This window comes from Onychomys torridus, chromosome 14 (assembly GCF_903995425.1).
Source record: "Onychomys torridus chromosome 14, mOncTor1.1, whole genome shotgun sequence".
In the NCBI taxonomy this organism is placed as follows: Eukaryota; Metazoa; Chordata; class Mammalia; order Rodentia; family Cricetidae; genus Onychomys; species Onychomys torridus.
The window spans coordinates 47,425,564-47,445,424 of NC_050456.1; the positions used below are offsets into that span (position 1 = coordinate 47,425,564).

General features: G+C 47.6%; 2 protein-coding genes across 2 annotated transcripts in view; one reads left to right on the top strand and one right to left on the bottom strand.

The window, feature by feature from the left end:
- The window catches only part of Eif2s1 (eukaryotic translation initiation factor 2 subunit alpha), a 28,350-nt gene extending 27,637 nt beyond the window's left edge, over window positions 1-713 (top strand). The window contains exon 8 of the mRNA XM_036205619.1: window positions 116-713. Within this exon, the coding sequence (XP_036061512.1) occupies window positions 116-163 (48 nt within the window). The 3' untranslated portion in view covers window positions 164-713. The remainder of the gene's footprint in view (window positions 1-115) is intronic.
- On the bottom strand, window positions 10-16,042 carry Plek2 (pleckstrin 2). The gene is made up of 9 exons (XM_036205616.1): window positions 15,986-16,042; window positions 10,691-10,855; window positions 6,767-6,948; window positions 5,238-5,329; window positions 4,780-4,967; window positions 4,452-4,553; window positions 3,063-3,146; window positions 1,141-1,219; window positions 10-503 (listed from the first exon to the last, which is right to left on the bottom strand). Exons 1-9 carry the CDS (start codon window positions 16,025-16,027, stop codon window positions 376-378), a joined length of 1,062 nt encoding a protein of 353 aa, XP_036061509.1. The 5' UTR covers window positions 16,028-16,042; the 3' UTR covers window positions 10-375.
- Window positions 16,043-19,861: the final 3,819 nt, after the last annotated feature.

The window sequence follows — 19,861 nt, forward strand, 5'->3', positions numbered from 1 at the left end:
GCCTCTGCCTGGCAAGTGTTGGGATTAAAGGCGTGCGCCACCACTGCCTAGATTTCTCAGTCCTGAAGAGCAAAAGTCAAGATGCTGTCACTTAACAGCCATTCCACTTGTTCAGGTTGGTAATCAGAAGACAGAAGGAAGTCTTGCCACCGCCCTCATTTGAGGAACCATCTTGAGCAGTCTCTCAACAAAGCAGTACAAAATAAATGGATAATGTTAAAGTCTTTCCCAAGAATTGAACTAGGGCCTCAGGCAGGTCCTCTACCACTGAGCCATATCCTAAACTGGAGTCTGTCTTGTACTCCACTTCTCCATGAAGTCCCGTCTATATCAGCTGATATGAATGAGGACCCTGGTCCTGTTTGTTCCCTTAGGTCATGTTAGCTTCTTGATAGCTTCAATCCACTCCGCTCGCTCAGCCTTGCTGCTGGCCTGGATATAATAGTGTGTGTCGTCCTTTGTAATCACTTTGAAGAGGTTTCCTTGGACATTCCCTTTAACTCCTACACAGGAGAAAAAAAGTATTGAATATCCGTGTCAACTTCCAGCTTAGAGCTGAGCATCGACTAAGACAAAAACACTAGAGTGTTTCCACTCCCTATAACCATATGGCCTACCAGTGGTTATTCCAAACATTTGCAGCTTGCTTGTTTGCCTGCCTTTGTGTTAGCTATAGACCTACAGTTTCATTCACATCAAAGAATACTGTTTATGTTAAAAAATAAAAAGTAAAAAAATTTGATTTTTGCTTCGAATTGACTTTGAGTCTCAATTTCTACATTCACAAGATAGAAATGATATGACCTTCCTACTATAGCTGGGGACTGTAAAATCAGTGTGAATAGAAAATGAAAGCATGTTATTAACGTGAAAACACTGTGGTTCTTAGCTATAACTTAGGTGGAAGCTTTATGGGGCCATTAGCACAGAAACAATATAAAAAAAATAAGACTTATTCAATTGTATTCTTAAAACACAAGAACATTCCACATAGCGTTTTCCTTTGATTTATCTCATTGAGGAAAGGCCCACTTGATTCTCAGAGCTCTGTCTCCCCACCACCACGCCCCTCAGGGGTATTAATGACATGCAAATGAAGGTCCCAGAGATCTTTAGGCCAGAGCTGAAGCTGCACCTTACCAGTAGGAACACCATTATCCTCCAGAGCAGACACAAGGGACCCACGAAGAGAAAACCCACCTACTGGCCTGTTCTCTTCCTGTGGAGGAAGAAATTGATTGATTAGTAATTCCATGAACATACAGAAAAAGAAGACATGTTCTCTTCTGTAACTGACACGCCAGACCACTTCCTAAGCCACTCCAAATTGTCTGAATAGATGTGGCTGAACTTGGGCAAGTCACTTGTACCAATGAAGCAGTTTGGGCCTGCCTGGTTCATGGCCAGCAGCACCACCATTGCCAGATTACCAGGTCTGGCAGAGTTGAACAAGAGTCTCATCTGAGACTACCAGAAGCCTGCACTGGCTTCCTTAACCTTTGTCAACAATATATGGTTATGACAGGTCTTCCCGCACATTGGACATTGTTACGTAAGTCTCTAATCATGTGCTTGGCATGAAACAGGATGGCTTTATGGTATCTGGATGGTTAAAGGGCAACTTCACACACCAGGAGCCTCAGTCCTTGGTCCCTTCTGTTAATCACTACTAAATGTGGCCCCAGCAAAGGGAAACTAAAGCAGCTGAGTAACAATGCAGAGTGTTGGCTTAGATACCAGAGGAGGGGAACAGCAAGAAGGGGCCCAGCACTGCAGGAATCTACAGCAGGCAGTCTCCAAGGGAGACTGAATTGGCCTTTAGAAGTAGGTCCTGGGTCCTGGGATAGTTTTAGCCCAGCATTAGGAAGGTTAAAGGCAAAGTCTGGGAGCAAATGAATAGCAAAAGGCCCTGGACTCATCAAGGGCACAAAGTAGTTGAGGTTAGATTAAGAGTTAAATGTAAAATGTGCTCATACATTTGTTGATATTTTCCAAATTTTAGAAAGGATTTGTGTGGCTGGGGATGCAGTTCAGATGGTTAGCATGCTTGTTTAGCCTACACAGAGTTTCGTTTTCAATCTGGGATGACGACACATGCCTGTAATCCCAGCATTCAAGTTCCTCCTCGGCTACCTAGTGAGTTTGAGACCAGCCAGGGCTATGTGATATGCTGTCTTTAAAAATAAAATAAAGGGGTTGGGGATTTAGCTCAGCGGTAGAGCGCTTGCCTAGCAAGCACAAGGCCCGGGGTTCTGTCCTCAGCTCCAATAAATAAATGAATAAATGAATGAATGAAATAAAAAAGGATTTGGCCACGGTAGCAACACCACTAGGACCCATAAAGAGGTCATTGGGTGACTTTTGGAGGCCCAAAGTCTGGTCCCCCAGTCAGCTCTCCTTCCAACCCTCTACCTGGGCCTTAACCCTCCTTGTGCTTTGCAGGGAATGAGGGGTTTCCCCATGAGGCTGAGGGGTCCTGACTGAAATTCATATCAAAGGCAAGGCTGAACACCCCAACTAGACAGCCATTTTTCTTTTGATTAGAATTATATTAACTCAGTATGAAGTGGTATTTATCAGAAATGTGGAGCAGCAACTCTTGGCTCAAAAAGTAATATGTAAACTAAATACAATAAAAATAAAATTTTCAAAAGTGAAAACAGGAAGTTGGGGGAGGCAGAATTTAGAGGCCAGGTGGATGAAAAGGGGTGAAGAGGCTGGTAGCACCGTGTTGGAGTCTCCCTCACTCCCCTTGCCCACAGAGCAGGCTTTTGGGAAAGTAAAAGGTGATTTTTCTCAACATAATGAAGGTCCTCTCAGGGGAAGTGGGCACAGAAGACCCCACCCTGAGCAGACAACTATACGACAGAGCGGTGCGGCCTGAAATGAACCATGATGGGATGTGAGAGAGGAAGGACACACAGCAGCTGCCCACTCTGCTTCAGACTCTGGAAGCAGCACAGCCCCAAGGCACATGGGTCACTCACTTTAGAAGGGACATGGGTCACTCACTTTGGAAGGGTCATGGGTCACTCACTTTGGAAGGGTCATGGGTCACTCACTTTGGAAGGGTCATAGTAATGCAGGAAAGCTGGGTCCTTCCTCAGAACAAATCGGCGCACCTTCCAGTTTTTCCTCTTATGTCCCTGTAGGAAGGAAAGGGCTAATGATGGTCACAGCTCTACATTTGCTGCCCTTTTCCATGCATCCATCTAACAAAACCCCAACAAGCCAGCCCGCTCCAATGGGACTACATCCTAAGGACAGTTTGCAAGAAACTCAAGGACTACAGTGACATGATCCCTGCTTAGTGGCGCCTCAGCAAAAATACCACATTAGTTGACAGGGAGCTAAGAGTCGGCACCAAAAGAAAGGGGGCGCCTTACCCCAACACTCAGGAATGAACAGACTAAGGGGCCGAAGCTGGGGCTCAGTGGTAGAGTTGTTAGCCAAGCAAGCACAAGCCCTGAGTTCAATTCCCAGCACTGAACAGCAACAAAGAAGTGAGGGGGCTGGAGAGATGGCTCATTGGTTAAGAGCATTTGCTGCTCTTGAAGAGGACCCAAGTTCAGTCCCCAGCACCCACATGGTGGCTCACAACCATCTGTAACACCAGTTCCAGAAGATTCCCTCTTCTGGTCTCCACAGGTATTGCACACACATACACGCAGACAAAACACCCATATGCACAAAAATATTTTACTAATATTATTTAATTTTAAAGGAGGAGGAAGACGGGACAAATATCAACTGGATCAGCAGTTCACAGGCCACTTTGCACCCAAGGTCACCAACATTTTAAGGGTCAATTTGATCCAAAAACAACCCTATAACTACACATATATTTGTGCCTTTTATGTGTACACACAGAGGAAACCAATGTAACATTCTAAATCAGAAAAAGGATCAGTTACAGCCTATATACTAAATCTAAATAATCTATGTATGTGGTAGAGTGTAAAAGAAACTTATCTGAACTCACACCCGAGACCATAAACCTTCCTTAGCATCTAGAGTCTCGCTCATCCCCTCTTCCATTCCTGTGGGGAAATCATTTCTTCCCTCAGTCAGGGTCCCTGTCAGGCCCAGCAGCAGCAGACCCTCGAGGTAGACCATTGTATCTACAGTAATAAGAGCCGATGGATCCTAATGTTCACCAGGCAGGTGACGAATATGAAACTGGGCAATAATATAGAAGCTGCTTTTTAATGTGACGACTACTTGTGTGTATATTTTTTCAAAACAGTTCTTGGGGCTGGTATGTGTATGTGAGAACAACCATTGTGGGTCTTTGATTTGCCTCTTGTGGCTGGGGAGGGGAGGTCCTGGGTCTGTGGATCCCACTAATAATGTACTCCAGCATCCTCGGCTTCCTACCTCCCTCTGGCCTCATTCCTGCCTCCTTCAAGTGTGATAACTATACATTGCCTCCTGCCCAAAGGCAGCCATACCTGCTTGGATAGGAAGCCTTGTTTGACCACCATGCCACTTAACTCCATGGTGCTGAGACTGATCTCTTCCTTGGAGCTTACCTTCCTCTTGTAGCTTTCAGCCTAGTGGGAAGAGAAAGACAAGGGCTTGTTACCAAGGAACCCCAGGCCCAGGCCATGGTGGTTGCAAAGCAAAGAGACTTCCTCAACACTGAAGCCCCTTGTCCTCTCAGGATGGAACTGTTCCCCATACTCTGGGCCTTCCCTGGGGCTCTAGACTCCCAACTCCTACCCTTGCCACCCCCTCCCCTCTCCCCTAGTGGCAAGAAGAGCCCAGACTCCAACTTACAAAAGTGTACAGGGCTGTGGAGTCATCCAAAAACTGCTCGGCCAGATCCCCGGAGCGAATAGCTCCCATGCTCCGGACCCCCACCGGCCTGAGGAAGTTCTCTTCCATAAGCATGGAGGCCAGGGTCACTCCCTCCAGACGGCTGGCTGCAAAGCTGCTGGAGATGAGCCAGTCCACCAAGGAGGAGCCTGTGTTAGCACAAGGGCAAGCACCTGTCAGACCATGGGGTGGCTAGCCTACTCAGGGGGCTTGGTTAATACCTCATTGACCTTGACCTCCTGAGAAGCCTCGGGTTCTACCTAAGAGCAACCGGATGCCCACATCCAGTGCTCAGAGCTGTAGCCATACCCACAGGTGGCCCTCACAGGCTGCCCCATTTCTGTTCCCATAAGCAGTTGGATGAGCTCCAGTCACCACATACCGGGTCTCTAACCTGGCCAGGGGACAGACAGGCTCACCCAGGAAGGTCTTCTTGTAGGTACTCCCCTGCTCCATGTTGGGACACGGCCGGATTCCACTGCTGCTGTCATGCATCTTGTCCACGATTCGACTGCACAGAAGGAAGACAAAGAAAGGCTCACACTGTCTGCTCCAAGGAGGACCCAAGAGTCGCGAGATAAATCATGAAGACAGTTCATGATGTAAAGCGAGGGGCAGACGGTGCGACACACACCACAGAGATGGGCTTTTGTTAGAAATCAAAATCCAGTACCCATGGTTTTCAGACGCTCCGCTTCTTGTCATCTAAATGTTCGAATATTCCCACACTGGGCAACTATTACTGTAGACATAAAGCTAAACAATTGTGACCGCTTAAACCCCAGGGTGTACAGGAACCCTCACAGCTCACCGTCATCTGCTCCACGTCGTCTGAACTCCTCCAGCTCTGTATCTCCCCTTTCTGAATCCACCCTATAGGCTGCTCCTGCCTGCACTCACCCTGGCTTAACAGCTCTGTAGACGGTGCACACACTGGATTTCAGGGGCTGGTGTGGAGTTTTATGAGTTCAGGAACAGACTCGCATCCCATCTAGGATGGCTGTAACGGTGCGGCTGCCTGGGAGGCTATGGGGCTTTTCCATGATGGAAACACCTTTCATACATCTCTGTGGCACAGTATCACCAACACCACTGACTGGCCTTCCCTCTGCCTGATGTGACAATTGCTGACACCTGGGAAAGATCTCTATGCACGTCCCTGGGGTGAAAGCCCTTGAGACCTTGTTTATTACCGCTTACCTTGCTGAGCACCAGGCTCAATGCATGATATTCAATAGGCACTCAATAACTGTCTCCCTTTCTTTTTAAAATGCTGCGTAATAATTGTACATATCTGTGATGTACTCAATGATTTCTTAGATAGTTGAATGAGGACTCCCTCCAAACAATAAGGCAACTATTACCTTTCACATTCTTCTAAGCACTCTTTTTTTTTTAAATCTTTTTTTAAATGTATTTTTTTAAAGATTTATTTACTTATTATGTATACAGAAGAGGGTGCCAGATCTCATTACACATGGTTGTGAGCCACCATGTGGTTGCATGTATGACTGCAGGCCAGAAGAGGGCACCAGATCTCATTACACATGGTTGTGAGCCACCATGTGGTTGCTGGGAATTGAACTCAGGAACCTCTGGAAGAGCAGTCAGTGCTCTTAACCTCTGAGCCATCTCTCCAGCCCCTAAGCACTTTTCCTAAAATGGAATAGTGGTCTCTACTTTGTTCACTGAGGTATTATGACTTGGTAGAGACCCTAAAGGTTACATAGGAGCGAGGAGCTAAACATGGCAAGTTCCAGGCAGTAGACCCAGCATAAGCAGGACAGAGCAAACCACTGACCCTGAAGCACAAAGGTGGACTAGCCAAGCCTGTGTTGTACCATAGGGTGCCACCACCACCACCACCACCACCACCACGCCACTAAACAGACAGGAAAGGCCGCAGGGAGGCCAGACAGAGTCAGGAGCAGGCATGTGGAGCACTCACTGCAGGCTGATGTGTGGGGGCAACTTGAAGGAGTTTTTCTGTGTGTGGAGTTGCTGGACCTTCCCCGGCTGCCCTGCGTGGATAGCCCCCGTTATCTCAAAGGCCCAGGAGTCCCTCTCCTCTCGAGAACAGGCTTCCAGGAAGTACTCAGTGGAAGTTCGGGTCTTCAGCTTAATGAGGAGCTGTGAGAAGAGACAACCAGACACACTAATACTCAGAGGAGAACAGGGCAAGGGAATGATAGGGCCAGAGAGGATGCCGGGGGCCATGTATCCAGGGATGATGCCTGATGCCCAGCCCTGCCCACACTCAGCAGGTGGGGCTGTACACATTGATTTGGATATACCCGAGACAAGGAGCTCACGGCCTCCTAAAGCAGCCTCTCCCTTCTGCACAGACGAATGCAGAGTGATTCCCAACACTGTGGCTCTGACTCCTCCTTCCAGATCCACAGCCTCACTTCCTATCACGGTCCCTCTGAAGAGGGAAACTCCCAGGCTCTGCAGTCAGATAGAGCTGCACACAAACCTCAGCTCTGCCACTTAGCTAGGAATGCCAGGTGGCCTCGGCAACGTCAATGAGCTGCAGCCTCTCCACTGTAAGACTACCACGACAACAACAACGCTGCTGTCTACCCCTACAGGACTGCTAGCAAAGCCCCCTTTCCATCCCTGTCTCTAGTCCAAACACCACCAAGCCATCCACTTGTTCTTCACGTGACACAGTTTCAACTCCTTCCCAAAAGGTTTGCCCTCTGCTGCATGCCCAGCCCTGGGTCAGCATTCTCAGAGAACGCACCCCCGTCCCCCGCCAGGCTGGAACATTCTGCTCCAGGACCAGGCGGAGAGAGAAGAACCGAACTCCTGACAAGTGCACGGGCTCTGAGCCGCTGCTGACAGAGTGGACAGTCTCGTGGGCCACTTCTCTATCCTCTAGCTGGACACCTGGAGGCTTTCTTAAGCCAACTGCGGAGTGGCAGATGATGGCACTATTAAATGTTATGAGCAGATTAGGCCCACTGCCTCCACAGTGTTTGTCTTTAGAGATGGGGATCAAAGCCAGGGGCCTCTCGAGAAAGACACGTTCATTCTGACTGTGATCACCAGCATATTCACAAACAGCGGGTTTTGCTTTTGACTTATAAATATAAGTCTTTATATTTACATATAAATATAAATTTATAAATATCCCTCATTTAAAGCAATAGCAAACATGGGAATAAGTCATGGCTGACTTGCTGTCCCAAGGAATAAATATGGAGACATTGTACTAAATTAGCAATCGCTCACCGGCATCATGGAAGATTGATTTGAACTCATTACTGTCCAGCTGCAGTTCACTGTTTTAATGAAGAGTTTCAAGAGAGACTAAAAATGATAAATGAAACCCAAACACACACACCCTCACACACACACACACACACACACACACACACACACACACACACACACACACGGGGGGGGGGGGGGGCAGAGACAGAGAGAGACATCTCTTTTTTAAAAAGTCAGGGGCTGGGAATGTAGTGTAACTCGGTGGTAGGGCACTTGTGGGTTCTACTCACCAGCAACCCACGGTAATTGAAAACATTTGGAGTCCCAGATGATGCTGTAAATATGAGCTGCAGAGGAGAGTACTGCTGAGGGTTGCCCAGGTCAAGTACAGCCTCAGGAATAGAGATCCTGGGGGTGAAGGCCTGCCAATATGGCTAGAAGGGAATACACACTGAAGGAGTGACGAGGGGTTGTCTGGGACCAGACAGAGGTAACGGGGAGCTACTGAAGGTTCTGAGTGAGAGAATGGACTGTTAAAAATCTTTTTAGCCAGGCAGTGGCGGTGGTGGCACACGCCTTTAATCCCAGCACTCGGGAAGCAGAGGCAGGCAGATCTCTGTGAGTTCGAGGCCAGCCTGGTCTACAGAGCGAGATCCAGGAAAGGCACAAAGCTACACAGGGAAACCGTCTCGAAAACAACAATAAACAACAAAAAACAACAACAAAAACAACCAACAACAACCACAACCAACCACAACAATCAACCACAACAACCAACCACAACCACAACCAACCACCACAACAACAACCAACCACAACCACAACAACAATAACCAACAACAACAACAACATCTTTTTAGATGCTGGGCATAGTAGCTCACACTTGTAATTCCAACACTCAGGAGGCTGAGGCCTGTCAGGAATTTAAGGGCAGCCTAGACAACGTAGTGAGATGCTAGCTCAAACAAACAGGCAACAACGGAAATGATTTGATCAAAACTGGGCATGGAGCTGGTGCACGCTTTTAACTCCAGCACTTGGGAGGCAGAGGCAGGCGGATCTCTGTGAGTTCGAGGCCAGCCTGGTCTATAGAGTAAGTTCCAGGATGGCCAGGGCTACACAGAGAAACCCTGCCTTGAAAAACCAAAAATAAATAAAGAAAAACTTTGGATATGGGGTAGAGAAAGTTGACTTTATTTCAGAGACTTGTAATAACTGGCATATGCAAACAACCTCATTCTCCAAAAGTCTGATACAACATCTAGGTACACACAGAAAGCGTATGTTTGTTGAATTAATCTCAAAGAAAGATTGACAGATATGTCAGATAGTTCTGAAGAGGAAATCCTGGTTTCTTCAGTGGTACTGTGGGTATCAGTGAATGAAGCCTTGAACTCATAGTTGACATTCTCAGCCTGCTGCCCCTTAGTACTCATTAGGAAGAATGGGGAGTCTTGTCACTTAGATGAGTATTTTGTAGTATTTGCTTGATTATTTTGGGCTGGAAAAGATTGAGAACAACCAATGGGTTCTCTAGGAGCAAGTCATAAAATGTGTGTGTGTGTGTGTGTGTGTGTGTGTGTGTGTGTGTGCACCACATGCATGTAGGTGTCTATAGAGGCCAGAGGGCACTAGATGCCCTGGAACTGTACTTATAGGTACTAGAGTTACAGCAGTTATGTGCTGTCTGATATGAAGGTTAGGAACCAAATTTCTACAAGAGCAGTAAATGCTTTTCAACAGCTAAGCCACCTCTTGGCCCCATTAATTTCTCTCTCTCTCTCTCTCTCTCTCTCTCTCTCTCTCTCTTCTTATTTTATTTTTTTTATAGAAAGAGTACACCAGCAGCCCTGGCTACCCTAGAACTCATTATATAGACAAGATTGGTCTTGAACTCACAAGAGCCTGCCTCTCTGTTTCCCAAGGGCTGGAATTAAGCCACCACACCTGGACCCTGACATTTTTTTTTTTTTTTTGATGTAGGGTCAAAGCCACCCATCACTTTTGGAACATACACCCCTCAAGGATTGTAAGCCATCACACTGAACTCAAGGCAGCATATTTTCTCACATTTTATGCCTCCTAATTTATGGTCATAAATCTTTTTTTTTTTTTCCCCCGAGACAGGGTTTCTTTGTGTAGCTCTGGCTGTCCTGGAACTCACTCTGTAGCCCAGGCTGGCCTGGAACTCATAGAGATCCGCCTGGCTCTGCCTCCCGAGTGCTGGGATTAAAGGCATGTGCCACCACCGCCTGGCTTATGGTCATAGATCTTGAAGGAAATTGCAAAGAATAAAGAAAAGCTCACCTATACTTCTCTCAGAGACCACCATTGCTAACAGCCAGTGTCTCCTTCTAGTCTCTGCTCCTGCTAGTTTTTAGTTTCTGGTTTTGTTTCAAATTAGTGCCTGCCTCCTAGAACACTAGGTGTTTTTAACAGATCGTCACTTTCTCAACCTACACCACCACATGTGGAACATTGTCACATAATTATTTTATCCCAATTTTTATAGATGACCAATGAGAGCTGAAAGGTTTAACTATTTGCCCTGGTTTGTGAGACAGCCAGGATTTGAACCCAAATCATTCAATGATAACAAAGGGGCAAGCAAGGTGGCTAGCACGGGGGACCAGGCATCAGGATGCTCACATACCGGCCGGTTTTCATACTCCAGGCAGGGGCAGGTGATGGTGCAGCCATCGAGAAGGATCCTTCCCTTGGGTGGGGTCACTCGCCGGCCACCTTCCAGCTTGTAATACAGGAGCGTGTTCTGCCGAAGGATAAACCATCGTGCCTTCCAGTTGTGGACAATGTGGCCCTATGGACAGACAGACAGACAGGAAATCCCGGTGGTGAGGTGATGCAGGGGAGGATACTGCACCAAGGAGAGGAAGCCCATGGCTTAGGAGAGCAGCGTGGGCTGAGAGACAATGTTCAGTGAAGCGGGGAGCAGGAATTTTGTTGGGCTCCCTTTCGCTCATCTCTTCTGAATTGGAAGCAAAAGCCTTTGACCTGGAGCTTTTATTTCCTATTGGCCTTTGCTTGTCTATAAGTCTCCCCAAGCCAGGGATAGGATCAAACCCAGGCCCTCTGGCATGAGAGACAAGTGTTTTACCTCTGAACTATACATCCCAGAACCAGTTCAAAAAGCTTGCAAAATATAAAGAAAGATAATTTACCTATAATTCTTTTAGTACAAGACAGCCATTGTTAACACCTGCTAATTCCTTCCAGTCTTCCCACCTTTACTATGTCTGTCTGTATGCATATATTCATGTCTGTATGTATGCATTTAGATGGAGTATGTATGTATATATGTATGTATGCATGCATGCATTTAGACAGGGCATGTATGTATGTATATATGTATCTATGTATTTAAACAAGGTCTAATTATGTAACCTAGGCTGGCCTGGAACTCATGATTCTCCTGCCCCAGGCAAGGTAGTGCACAGCTTTAATCCCAGTACCTGAAGTAGACAGGCAGATCTCTGTGAGTTTAAAACCAGCCTGGTCTACCTAAATAGAGCATCCCAGGCCAGCCAGGTCCCTGTCTCCAAAAATAAATAAAATTTTAAAAAGAAAATGTAGTGTGTGTGCATGTGTATATAGCTAGGGACTGAATCTAAGACATCATGTGTGCAAGGTGAGTACTCTGTGAACTTATTATATCCCCAGCCCCTCATAATATAATTCTAAAAATGATCATAAATGATTCTTTTGTGGGTGTGTGGTGGAGGAAATCAAACTGAAGTCTCAGAAATGCTAGGCAAGCACTCCACCATTGCACTGTACTCTCTAAAACATTGTTTTTGTTTTTGAAGGACAGCAGGGTCTTGTCCAGACTGGATTTAGACCTGTAATCCTCCAGCCTCAACATTCTGAGGTCTGGGATTATGGGTATGTATTATATTACCCAGAAAGGATGTGTTATTTTTATAATGGTAAAAAAAAAAAAAAAAAAACTAAATTCAAATAGGCAAAACATCTTGATGAGCTATTTAGGTTGGGCAGACAAGGAAGGCAGGCAGGCGAGAGTGAGCAGGAAACCACTGTCCGGCTTGGGGTGTAGCCTGTCGGTGAAGCCCTTTCCTAGTCCTTGTGAGGTCTTAGGTTTTCATCCTAGCACCAAAACCATTGCACTGCTTCCTCTGTGGGAGCACCTCCATGGCCCTACATGACTTGAGCACTGGGTCCTGCGGGGCAGGGATGAGGAAGCGATGGGTTCCTGGTAGGCAAAGATTTCCTATTTTTCCTCACAGTTTGACATTCAGGCCATGAGGAATTTTAAACAGAAGCATAACAAATTTAGGGTCTTAGGTTGAAAAGGTCACTCTGGAGTTGGGGACGTGACCAAGCTGGGATAGTGCTTGCCTAACACAAATAAAGTCCTTGGTTCAATCCCCAGCACCGCAGAAGCTGGGCCTGGTGGCACAAGCCTGTGCTCTGGGTGGAGGAAAGAGGATCAGAAGTTCAAAGTCATCCTCAGCTACATAGTGAGTCCAAAGCCAGCCTGGAATAGAGACTGTCTAAAAATCAATCATCAGTCACTCTGGTCAGGCTTAGTGGCACATTAATCTGTAGTTACACCTGAGACAGGAGGATCACAAGTTTGAGGCTACTCAGTGAGACCCTGCCTCAACGAAACAATCATTCTGACCGCAGTGTGTTAAAACAAGTGGATGAAACCGTAAGACTTCAGTGGGGACCTCACCAGGAGGCCTCTGGAATAATCTCGGACCTCGAAGAAAACCATCCGGGTTCCCGCTCTATAGATAAGCCTCAGTGCACACAGGCAAAGTGAGTCTAGGGCCAAATAAACCCAGCCCCAACCCCTCCACCTTGGCACTGGTCCCCATGCATGGAGAAGCCTCTCTCTTCAGGCCTCTTGACTGTACGCCACTGACTGGGTCCGAGGCCAGCTCCTTTAGCAGACAGGAGGGACTTCATGAGTTGGGGGCCAGCACCTCGGGGCTGTACTAAGGAAGCACAAATTGTAACAGCTGGAGACACTTTGTAAGGAGATACTGTACTCCCTAGCTTTAATAATGAGGAAACAGCCAGGCATGGTAGCTGTTAATCCCAGCACTCCAGAGACAGAGGCAGGCAGATCTCTGGGAGTTCGAGGCCAGCCTGGTCTACAGAGCAAGTTCCAGGATAGCCAGGACTACACAGAGAAACCCTGTCTTAAAAGAAGACTTAATACCATAAGAATTTTTACATTTGTATAACAATGCTTTAAATCTTCATTTACCTGAGGAGATGTATAGGTAGCTTCCAGGAGTGTCTGGTTGGTTGATTGTGTTATTTGTTTATTTGAGACAGGGTCTCTCTATGTAGCCTAGGCTGGTCTCCAACTAAGGGTCCTCCTCCCTCAGTCTCCCAGGTGCTGAAATATAAGTGTGAGCCACTACACCAGGCTTCTAGAATATTTCATACATAACAAATATTTTGTTGGGCTGGGATGCAGTTCAATTGGTAGAGGGCTTGCCGAGCCAGATGGAATCCTCAGCACTGAATAAACTGAACGTGATGGTACATGCCTATAAACCAGTACTTGGGAGGTGGAGGCAGACAGATCAAAGAGTTCAGGTCATCCTTAAATACATAGAGAGTTTGAGGCTACAGTAGGCTATATAAGACCCTGTCTCAAAAAAAAAAAAAAAAAAAAAATCGATAAGGTTTTTACTGTGTATTTCCTTGAGATGGAGTCCTGGAGTCCTACAGTTGGTATCTCTAGGCCAACATGTTGCTCAAGATCCAAGGCTGGCAGCAGCACTGATGTTTCAACTCTCCTCACCACAGAGCTCTATTCCTCCACCCCCACCCCCACCCCACCCCCACCCCACCCCCACCCCCACTCAGCTGCTCCTCTCCTCTGAGAGCCAGGCCTGGCAAGTGCCCTGTGTTTTGCCTTGAGTTTGGTTCTTTCTTGTTTGGGCAGGATTAGGAGCCAAACCCAGCATGCGCCTGCTTGCCTCCAGCTAAGCCTTCCAGGAGGTGGCTGGTCTATGATCTCGCTTCCAGCCCGAGCCTTCCCCATCCCAGGGCTGTGAAGCCTCCTAAAGCAGCCAATACCACCATGACGCTGTAACTGCCCCAGTGGGCGCCAGGATTGCTGCTGCCACTTGAGAGGAAAGTGGGTTTACATGGCAGTGGGGGCAGCTTCCCCACTGGGCTGGAACAAATGTGACTTCCACTTGCCTCAGGATTGGGCTGGAAAGGGCATTGGTGTCTCAGCCTTGCCCTGTGCCGATTCTCTGGATTCTAAACCAGGCTTCCCAGAAGACCAGGGCACTTTTCCTCCATGTCCTTTTGTCTCTACAGATAGTGGTAGTGGGGAGTCCCGTAGGTAACCCCAGGAATAGGCAGAGGCCCACAAACCCTATCTGAGGGTTTGACCTGGAGGTGATGCCACTCCTTCACAGGCCCCTACCACAGTCAACCACCCATCACGCCAGCTCAGTCACCTCACAGGCTGCAGTACAGTGGGAGATGGAAGTCCCCCCCACAGGTCTGCACTCTGACCTGGATGAACCATCTCACATTTAAACAACAAAGACAAAAAGTGAGCATGGAATTCTGGACAGACGTACACCAGCCTGACCACTGATCTGGCATCAGCTTCCTGTCCTCCTTGCTTCTAGCTTTGAACAAAGCACACCTTATTCTCCTGTATCACGCACTGCGAAACAATTCAGACAAAGTGGAAACAGAATATGGAAGGGATTTGAGCCTTTAGGGCTTTGGGGCTGGTGTGACCAGGTGAGCCAGTGAGGAGGACAATCTCTACCCTTCATCACCCTACTTCCTAAGGCTGTAAGCCCAGAACAGCCAAAGGGCTCAGCCTCAGATTTAGATCTGTATGCTAGGCTATTGTACTGATATAAATGTTCAGTATTGACACGAATGTGAAATTGTTTTTACATGCTAGGGGTCAAACCCAAGGTTTCCTGCAGGCTAGGCAAGTGTCACACCACTGAACCCTAAAAGTTTCCCCTCTAGTTTCTTTTATTCACTTTCTGCCTTGATCCTAGGCATCCTGGGAGTCCCAGAGTCTCTAGCTTCTTCAACTAGAAGACTTCAACTGGGTGACGGGGGAAGGGCTAAGGGTGGAATTCATCTCCCATTTAATACTCACTCTAAGCAAGCTATTCCATCTTCCTGATTCTCATTCTCCTCATCTCTAAGTGATAGCCCGTCTGGTGCCAATCACTAATCCTGCAGGACTGATGAAGGATGAAACAAGACAGACAGCTAAGTGGTAACACACACACACACACACACACACACACACACACACACACACACACACACACGAGAGGGTTAGGGTGCCTCCCTCCCTTCCAGCTTGCAAACTACACGGCATATCCATGGTGCTTTATATTTCAGTGTCTACTACGTTTGAACTGACACAGGAATGTGCATGTTCATAGGCTACATACATTGTGATGTCAATCATAACAGGTACGGTATGGTACGGTATGCCAACGATCGCAACAGGGTAACCGGCATATCCAATCATCTCAGACATTTTATTATTGTTTCTTGGTGTGGGAATCATTCAAAAACCTCTTAGCTTCTGCCACAGAATGTTAGCAGTCATTCCTTCTTTCCAAAAGCACCCTTCAACTATCCTCTCTCCACCCTGCACCCCACACCTTTTACGGTATTTTAATAAGGCGTTTGGGGTGTGTGTGTTGCTACGGACTGAACCGACGGTTGAGCATGCTAACCTTGGGTCCTGGCCCTGGCCTCGTCCTCAGCTCCGGTAAGTTGTTGTAAGGGATCCACGGGAGAGCCAGCCCCGAACCACACTAGCCAAGCGGGATCCGACCTTGCGGACCAGGCCGGCTGACCAGCGGGAGCCAGCCTCGTGGGCGCGTCCAGCCACCGCCCGCCCCGCCGTCCCCACGGCCACGCGGGCGCGAGGCAGGGGCGCACTCACCCTCTTCACGAGGAAGCCCTCCTTGAGCACGCCGTCCTCCATGTCGCCGGTCCAGGTGAGCTGTCCCCGCGATCCGCCGCCTGCGCCGCAGCCCGCGCCCAGGAAGCAGCTCCCGCCCGGCGACGCCCCCTGGCGCGGATCCAGTGCCAGAGCCTTGAGCCCGCGGGCAGGAAGTCTGGCCGGGTCGGCACTTGTACACCGACCTACCCACGCGAGGTGCCCAGCCTGCCAGCCCTGCCCGCCCCACCCCGCGGGACCCACGGTGATCGCCCAAGTAAATGGCCCTGGACGGGTGTCTAGACTTGGGAGCCATCCCTGAGCGCGGAGGAAACAGAGGCAGGAGTGTGTGGATAGATAGGGTGGAACTGGGCTAAGAGGGCAAGGGAATCACAAGTTTAAGGCAGCTGGTACAGTCTACAGGGTCCTGTTCCCCAAACACGCTCCACATCACACCATCCTCATCTGGAAGAAAGAAAAAAAAAAAATCGGAGAGCCAAAAGTTTTAGTAGTTCAGGGTGAGTTTCCAGAGCGTACAAAATAACTCAGCCATCCGTGTAAGTCATATTTTAATGCAATATTTTAAAGTAAAAATTAATGCCTATGATGAAAAACAAAATATCCTGAGAGCATTAACAGGGTCCTACTACGCCCTGCTGGCACTCGAAACAAAAGCAAACTACAGGTAGTGATGATCGGCTTAGAATCCCTGAGGTTCCTTCTTTACTCAAGAGCTAGGCAGGAGAAAGACCCCGGGGTGTCTAGGAGGAATAAGACTGCCTGACTAGAAGAAGGAACTGCCGGCCATGGAAAGACAGCAGTGCCCTTCAAGCTGGCTCCCAACCCACCCTATGTCCCTATGTTGGACTGTGCCCCGCTGGTGCCTCTGCGGGTCTGCAACAGACATACACCTCACGGTTACAGCCAGGAGACCTGGCAGAGGCCACGCTATTGTGTTTCCAGGCAAAAGCTTCCTAGGTTTTGAATCCAAAGGCAACAGGGTTTCCGTTCTGTTTTCAAAAATAGTGCTAGGTTTCATTTGCAATATCCCGACTCCAGGAGGCAAATATTATGTTTTCCAGAAAACTGAACCGTCAAGCCAGTAACTGAAGGCCTTACAGCCTCAGGGCATTTGATGTACATTTGCTTTTTGGAACTACAGTAGGGCTCAAACCCAAGGCTGGGGAAGCCTGATCCTGCGCCTCTGCCAACTCCTCCTTTTTGGAGCTTCCAGGGAGACTTTTGTTTGGAAAACGGGTTCCTCAGTGAGTTCTCTGAGAGGGGCAAGGTTGGTCCTTTCTCCCCAGCACAGCGAAGGTCTCTGCACTTCCTCGGAGGGAAGCCCCTGCCTGGGTTCACCCTGTCTGATTCACTGGACCTTCAGCGTGAGTCATCTCCCCTGCTTTCCCCAATCTGTGGTGACTGCACCACCAACCTCCCAGGGAACCACGATGACATAAGCCCAGCTCACCCACAGGGAGGAGAACAGAACAGCAGGACAGAAGTAAACCCACAGCACTGGACTGGGGAGGAGGGAGGGCGAGGAAGGAACCTCTAGACTCAGGAATGGGGGGGTCTTCATCTTCCAGGCAAACACCCTTCTGTTTGGAAAGGTCAGATAATGCCTCCCAGGTATTAGTGCTAGAGAAAGCTGTTATGTCGGTATTTGTGTGTGATGACTCTGCCTGGTGTGAATTCTACCATTAGAGAGCCGTTCCTTTGGTTTTGGATAAGAATCTTCTGTTTACACACAGTAGAGCCTTATTCACAATGAACACCTTGGCTTAATGAGTTTGTCAGAATGACCATCTACTCCTTGAAATCATCTAATCCGGATACTGTGTTTTATAAACCAACACCCCCACACACACCCTAAGAAACAAAATACTTTCTCTAAGGTCTTCATCCACATAGTGACAAGGAAGGGCCAGAATCCAAACTAACAGAGCGGTGTGTTGCAAGGCTAGCACTTAGCAAGCACAGGGGCATTTCCCTCGGGAGTGGCCACATCAGAAATAATGGCTACAGAAGCAGAAAGGACTTTAAAATACTGTTCCTGGGGACTGAGGAGATAGACAGCTCAGCTGTTAAGGGCACTTGTTGCTCTTGTGGATGACCCAGGTACAGTTCCCAGCACCTACATCATGGCTCACAACCATTCATGACTCCAGTTCCAGATGATCCAATGCCCTCTTCTGACTTCCATGGGCACCAGGCATGCACATGGTACACATACATACATGTAGGCAAATAGTGCTACACATAAAATAAATAAATAAATAAATCTAAAAAATAAAAAAAAGATACTGTCTCTATAGGCCAGTGTGGTGATGTAGGCCTGTAATTCAGTCACTCTGGAGGTGGAAGCAGGAATTGGGTGAGTTTAGAGGCCAGCCTGATCTACATAGTGAGCTGCAGGCCAACCTGGGCTAAACAAGGAAGCCTCTGTGTTAGTAATTTTTCTATTGCTGTGATAAAATACTAAGACCAAGGCGACTTCTGAAAGAGTTTATTTATGCTTAGAGTTCCAAAGGAATAAGTAAGCTGAGCAATCTCGTTCTTAACTGTAAGCACAAAGCAGAAAGGAAGAGCTGGAGTGAGCTGAGGCTATCCAAATCTCAAAGCCAGCAACACTTTCTACAGCAAGGCTGCTCCATGTAAACACTTTGAACCCTGACTTTTTTTACTTCCAGGAGTCAACATACATCTTAACAAATCACTAAAATGATTCAAAAGGATGAATTCAGTATTGCATCAGTCATTATGATGGTGTCATAACATATTTAATCATTTCCAGATTGGTTGGTTTAGCTGTCTTCTTGTTCGTCTTCTTTTTTTTTAAATGTGTTTGTTACTCTTGGAGTGGGGGGCAGGGAGACAGGGTTTCATTATCTAATTCAGGCTGGTCTTGCACTTAAGACTCTCCTGCAGTGGTGGCTTTAATCCTAGCACTGGGGAGGCTGAGGCAGGTGGATCTCTGTGAGTTCGAGGCCAGCCTGGTCTACAGAGTGAGTTCCAGGACAGGCTCCAAAGCTACAGAGAAACCTTGTCTCAAAAAACAAAAAACAAACAAACAAAGATTCTTCTGCTTCAGCCTCCTGGGTGCTGGGATTATAGACGCGTGCTAAGTACTCCATACTCATTACCAAGTTGCTTTTCCAGACATGTACCTTGTGATTTCCCCGCAGCAGTTCTGTGTCCACACCAGCATCAAATACAGTTTTTTGTTTTTTGTTTTGAAACTGCTGATTTCCTCATGAACCAGAGGCACAGGCTGTAACATCTGTCAGAATGAACCTCAGCTTCCTAAAGCGACTCTCCCTGGATGTGACTGAGAAATGGAAGAAGCCTGAGCCAGGGAATTCCCAGACAAGTGTACCAACCACAGGAAAAGGGGGACATGTGGCATCCTGGAGTCTATGGTGTACCCAAAAGCACTTACAAGGTTGAGCTCAGGCCCTGGGTTTAATCACCAGAACTACAATAAAAAACAAAGCAAAGAAACAATAACAGCAGCCTGTTGTAAATCAGGGAGTATTCAAATTCTTTCATCCACCATCATCCATCCATTCATTAATAGCAGGAGACTCACACTGAATACGTCACAAGTCCAAAGCACCAAGTGTTATGAGCAGGTTCACACTTTACCCTGGTCAGTCATTGGTGCAAAGCACACGATGACTGTCACTTAGTGACATAAACAATAAGAAAGGAAAAATAATCTGGGCAGTGGTGGGGAGTGCCCTTAGTCCCAGCACTTGGAAGACAGAGGCAGGTGGATCTCTGAGTTCAAGACCAGCCTAGCCTGGTCTACAGAGTGAGTTACGGGACAGCCAGGGATACACAGAGAAACCCTGTCTTGAAAAGCAAAAAATAAAT